At 36.0% G+C, this 6000-nt stretch overlaps 1 protein-coding gene across 1 annotated transcript in view; it reads left to right on the forward strand.

Annotated features, from left to right (window-relative positions):
- The window catches only part of ANTXR2 (ANTXR cell adhesion molecule 2), a 153476-nt gene extending 147684 nt beyond the window's left edge, over positions 1-5792 (forward strand). Inside the window, exon 17 of the mRNA XM_025998217.2 lies at positions 3875-5792. Within this exon, the coding sequence (XP_025854002.1) occupies positions 3875-3913 (39 nt within the window). The 3' untranslated portion in view covers positions 3914-5792. The remainder of the gene's footprint in view (positions 1-3874) is intronic.
- The last annotated feature ends 208 nt before the right edge of the window (positions 5793-6000 follow it).

Consider the following 6000-nt stretch of genomic DNA (forward strand, 5'->3'; position numbering starts at 1 on the left):
CGAAACCTTTTAGTGAATTACAGTTTTAAAGGTAGGTGAGATTGTGTTCTTTGAGCCAAATGAGCATTGAGAGGCTGCATTGTGCCTGCTCATTCCCATCCTGTGTACCTTACCAGCCACGGTAACCCCCCGAGGCATCTTGTAGAACCCAGGAGTCTTCAGGGACTTCACTGTGTGGAGAACTCAACCTAGAGAACTAGATGGCTAGCATTTCACTTAGAACTTACCTCTTCAAGATAGTTTTGCCAACTGATCTGGAGAGAAATGATTCCAAAGTTACCATTATTAGTGCCTGAGGTATGAATCTGTTACATTGAAAGGAGAAATATATGTCCTAGCTACTAGGGAAATGGTTAGAAAGATTGATGTGGTATGAAAATTGAAGAGCTCCCTATCTTTTTATGTAAGTCAATCCCAGTATGCATAGCACTTGAGATGGGCTGTGTGTACACATGTGAGCACACACACATGCATTTTTAAAAGTTACGTTGCTGTTTGTGACCTGAACAAGTGCTTGAACAGGCATTTCATGGAAACTCTTAGAGCTGTGTATCATAAGAATGAAAATGCTAACTAGGTTGTAAGATATTTTGGTCATTGTTTTGTGTCATACCCATGTACTCTTGAGTAGAATTGCTTCGGATGGGCTCAACCAGGATGTTAAATGAATATAATCCAGAGACAAGTAAACAAATTCAATATGGAAACATGGAATGCTGAAACACTTTGGCACAGTGGTTGTTGGAGGTTACCCTAAGAGTAAGAGTAATTGGCAGATCCTCTAGGAATAAGATCCCTGGTGGAGTATTGAATAAAAATTCCCTTCTAGCCAATAGTTTTCTTTTTTTCTTAATTACTCCATTTTTATCCTTTCATCTTTAGGGCTGTTCTCTTCCAGTTTCTATTTTCTTCTAACCTTTCCCATGGCTATATTTTTCTCCTTGGTAATCCTTTTTCTCTTTCAAACTTACACTTCTGTCTTCCTATTTTTGAGGTCTAGTCATTATGTATTTATTTATTTCTATGTTCATCATCCATCCATTTGTTTCTAAGTGAGTATTTATTATCAGTTTGCTCTGTTAGACACTGCAATGACATTGTAGAGGAGGTATGGATAATGGGTACCTATTTTTTATTGAGAGTTTACTAAGTGCAAGGTAGTATTCTAAGTGCTCTCTGCATATTAATTGATACAATCTTTATAGCAGTCCTAAGAATGGGTCCAATTTTTATTTCTTATTGTACTGATCAGGAAACTGAGGCACACAGGATATAAATGAGTTGCCCACACAGTTAACAAGTGCCAAAGCTGCAATACATACCTTGGGCTGTGGAAACCTTAGACTTAATCACTGTTACCTTTCTTTTTAGATATTCAAGCAGACGATTACTACATAATGTGGTTTGGCTATAGTGGAGATGCTATGGGAATTTTGAGGGAAAGAGCCCCTTGACTGGGAGAACAGGGTAATGTTTAACAGAGAAAGTAACTCTTGAACATAACTCCTCCAGGTTACCATCTGTTAGAGTTCTATAAAATAAAAATACACCCCCACATGATCAACTCTTGATAAAAAGTGAAAAATATCGAGTCCTTGATTAGGAGGGGGAAAGGTTATTTGTTTTTATTTTTATTTTTTTGTTAATGAGCGTGTGTTAAAACACAGGACGATATGTTGATTTAACAGTTTTTTTTTAGACATTTGACAGCTGATGATCAGTACTTAATCCCAAACTTTGGAAGAATGGAAATAAGGACCTCAGAGTTAAAATCAGTAGGGTCTTCTTCATTTGAGTTTCTATGTCTATAATTAAATGACACCAAATGAAATGAAAAATAATTAGGTCTGGCATAATTTAGGCATTGAAGTGATTTTAAGAATTCAGGTGAACTATGAATCTCATTTTTTTAAACTATCTAATTGCTTAAAGTATATGAATCAGAGTCACTAAGATTAATCTGATATGTAGAACAAAAGTGATCAGAGAAGAGGCCCTCTATCCAGATCTAGTTAATTAGCAATGACACTCAAGTAAAAGTAGAGATTCATGATAACTTTTTTTTCAAAATTATGCAGAAGAGAGAAAATTTTTACTTTTTTGGTCCATTAAATGCACAACAAAGAGGTACAATTAATTCATATCCTTGTTGCCATAATAAAATTCTTCATGTATTTGTTGGATTCTCAAAAGACTTCAGAAGATAGTATTTTTGATGTTCATTCTATTCTAGTCAGATCTATTTCTTATTGTATATATAGTTACTATTGTGGCTTAGAAGCATTGTTTTATTGCTTTGTTCAAATATTTATTAATCATGTCATTTTTCCTACCTGTTCCCCCTTGAAAAATTAGAAAGGGGATATGAAATAAAAATAACATTTTTAATGTTTCCATGGCTTTTGGTGTCCTACTTAGCTAATCTGGAGAAAAGCATCTTTTTACTTAATAGTCATTTTAAAGATCTTGTTTGAAAGTTCAAGACAACACAAAAATATAGTCTGAGTGCATGACCTGAGACCATTGCATTACCATGGAATTTCAACCTCATTCTCATATCTTCTCTCTGCTTTTCTCAAACTCCCTTTTGCACAGATATTATTTGTTGATATCAGGTATGAAGTAAGTAATAAAATCGACAATTGTAATAATAATGTTGCCTCCAGAATTATTTAGAAGACACATAATTTGGTGAATGTGTCTGCCTTTAGCCAAAAGTTAATGGAAACTAGTTTGCTTTTTGGCTTTTCTCCTTCTTCATTAATTTCTGAAATACCTACTTTTATTGAGCAGACATTTTTGAGAGGAAGATGGACCAAAATCCTGTTTTGATGTTCCAGTCTTTCTTCTCCAACAATATTTGTTGTTCTTTTTTAATATTATCCTGTATTTGATATTTAAAACAAACATACTATTCACATTTAGAGAGAAATAAAGAGAAGTTCTAAAATCTGAAGTTAGAGAGCACATATTATGACAAATAGGAAAGTCTCAATAAGATGATAATCCTTACCCTAAACTAGAAAGTGGTATGTGAGCTTTTGGCCTGTTGAGAAATCTGAATGTGATTTGTGTGGTATAAGGTATCAGCAGGGTCATACTAAGGAGAGGGAAAGAGGGGATCCTTTACCAATAATTGAAAACTTTGTTTTCAAATAATTCCTGGATTATTTACAATTACATATGAAACAATGTGTCTCCCTAGCTTTTCTTGAAGTGCTAAGGAATTAGAATGCCAAAGTCTCTGAAAATGTGGAATGAAAATAAATAGTTACAATTTGGAGAGGACACATAATGATGATGTGTAGTTGTGCACAGGGAAATGGTCAACAACAGAAGACTATTTTTCTAAGTCTTTTACAAAAGCCTATTATAAAATGGAATCACAAAGAGATGGCATCTCTTCCCTTTCTCCCTGACTCCTTATCCTCAGCCTCTTAATACTTTTTCAAGTACATTTCTCATGTATGCATTTTAGAAGCACCAGTTTTATATCAGTTTTAAAAGCACCAGATTGCATAAAGGAGTGCTTTCATTTAAATCCATTATAGAAGGAAGCATAGGGTTTGGCTTTGATATTTTTATTGCTAAGATAGTAATGCTGTACTTTAAATAGCAATAACATAGTTCTATTTTACATAGCTTTTTTTGCACTCTAATTTTACCATACCATTGTGTAGATGAACTTGGTATGGAAAAGATCTGAATGAACCATCATGCTTTGATCTGAGGAGGATAAATATGACTTCATGGTTTATCTTAAAATTGACCTGTTCTTGAGTAATTGTTTATTATTGTGGTAGTAAAACTAGGTATTCTTATGCTTTTATAATTGCTTTAATATTTCAATATTGATTTTTTTTTTCTTTTCTAGGGCCGGTGCATAAACTTCTCCCGAGTTCCATCTCAGTAAAAGGAAAGCAGGAAGACCAAGGAGGTATGAAGATACATCTTCACACTGCTGATTTCCAACCAAATGAAAAAAAAAATAGTAATAAGTACATTTCAGAAGATTTCGGAAGAACAGCTTTATTCTTCTCAGTCAGGAAATGTTTTCTCTGCCTTCTGCTTTGCTTGCACTAAACATTTTTAAATACTTGTTCTGCCATCTACACAAGAATTGATGAAACCCAGTGGTAACTCATGATTCATGACATTGAAAATAAAGACTAATGTTAATCTACATGCTATGTCTTATATAAGCAAGTTTGTTGGAATGTGGAGAGGAGGAAAAAGCAACAGCATGAAGATGATATCAAAACGGGGACCATAGAACAACTGGCTGAGATGGATCTGTAATGGAGAGAGGAGTGTTTTACAAGGAGACATGGCACTTGTGTTTTCACATCACAAGACTGTTAGCTACAGGCAGGGTATGAAATTTCCCACCAGCCAAGCAGATACAGGTCCATTGCCTTATAACTATGTCAGATTACAAAATCCTCCCAAGTCCCTATCACAGTGTGCCTTACAGGAAGCCTCTGACTGGGCAATCTTGTCATTCTAACACTGAAAAGTGCACACGCATGACAAAATGTAGACAGGACGCCTCAAGGTATTGGTAGCAAGCAAGATTTTGCCCTTTAGTGTTTGAAAACACCTTTCTTTCACTATGCACTTGGGAAAAGAAGAAAATTAATAGAGCATTATTCCATAGGAAGACGGCCTCTAACCAGGGATCTTAAGTGGAGTTTAAGGGACTTGTGCTTTAAGAACTTATCCCTGGGATGGTAGATTTATCCCCACTCTCAATGTTTAGGGTGTAGTAGTGCATAAAGCATTAATAACTGTAAACATACCGGGAGTTAGTTTTGCTTTTAATTTAAAGGAAGCAGTAACCACAAAGCTTCTGCTCAGGGTTTTTCCTTCCTCCAAGTCTCCAAGGGCTCTTCAGCGTCACAAGCCAGCAACTCTCTTTGCATGAAAATTTCAAAGTTTAATTAATATAATTAAAGGCAACAGCAAGCAGCAGCCTGTGAAGATTTTGCTCATCTTTTTTATGTCTTTTGACATTGAATGACCTATTACTGTATGCGCATTACTTGGATTTTGAGGGGCACTCTTACCTTGGTGATGATTCAGTAGAGAAAGAAAAAGACCTCCTCTCATCAATTTATAAATTAAATTTTCAGGAGGGTCCGCCACCTCAAAACATCGAAATGTATGTATTATAATTTTTTAGAAAACCCACCATCGTGTCACGTCGACGATGCCAAATTATGTTAGCGTGAGTGGAAACACTATGGGGGAGGGAGGAGGCAGCAGCTGAAGAAAAAAGCTCAAATGATCTAGTCACTTTCGATACTGTACTTCAGATGCGAAATGGATATTCGACTCGAAACCTGACAAAGCGCGCCTGCTTTGATGTGAACTGGGATAGACAATGACCAGTGGCTGGGTCAGTGGGATGTCTCTCTGCGAGCACAAAGGCTTATCAAATGACACTAAAAATAAGTTCAACAACCATCACATTGGAAGGGAGAAGGCGAACGTTTCATGTTTGGCGGGCATGTAAGTGCACAGGATGGAAAGAGCGATTTGGAACATCCCAGTGTAATTACCCCCATTGTGCTCTTAATGGAAATTTCAGAGGACGGGAGTGATTCTGTTGGTTGGTGTCCAGATTTGTGACACTGACCCAAGAAGCCTTACTCACACACACAAATATATATATTTGTATATATTTATGCATATTGTCTAGCTTGAATCTTTTGCTCAAGTTTATTTATGTCACTGGCTGGCTGGATCCAAAGTCATGTGTCTGCATACTCAGAAATAAAATTTTACCTGTGCCTCTGCTACCATTTTATTGTAAGCCCACATACACTCAAGCTTTGTTTGGCTAAATATATAATTGTCCTGATTAGTTTCAGGATGGAATGATACCCAGTTCTAAGATGTCGCTTAATTAAGTTCACAAATGATACTATTGGCATTAAAAATCCATGTCTACAAGTGTGACTTGGAAGCCTGATATACGCCCAATGAGTTCTTCTCATA

The sequence above is a fragment of the Vulpes vulpes genome, unplaced genomic scaffold, assembly GCF_048418805.1.
Source record: "Vulpes vulpes isolate BD-2025 unplaced genomic scaffold, VulVul3 u000000899, whole genome shotgun sequence".
Lineage (NCBI taxonomy): Eukaryota > Metazoa > Chordata > Mammalia > Carnivora > Canidae > Vulpes > Vulpes vulpes.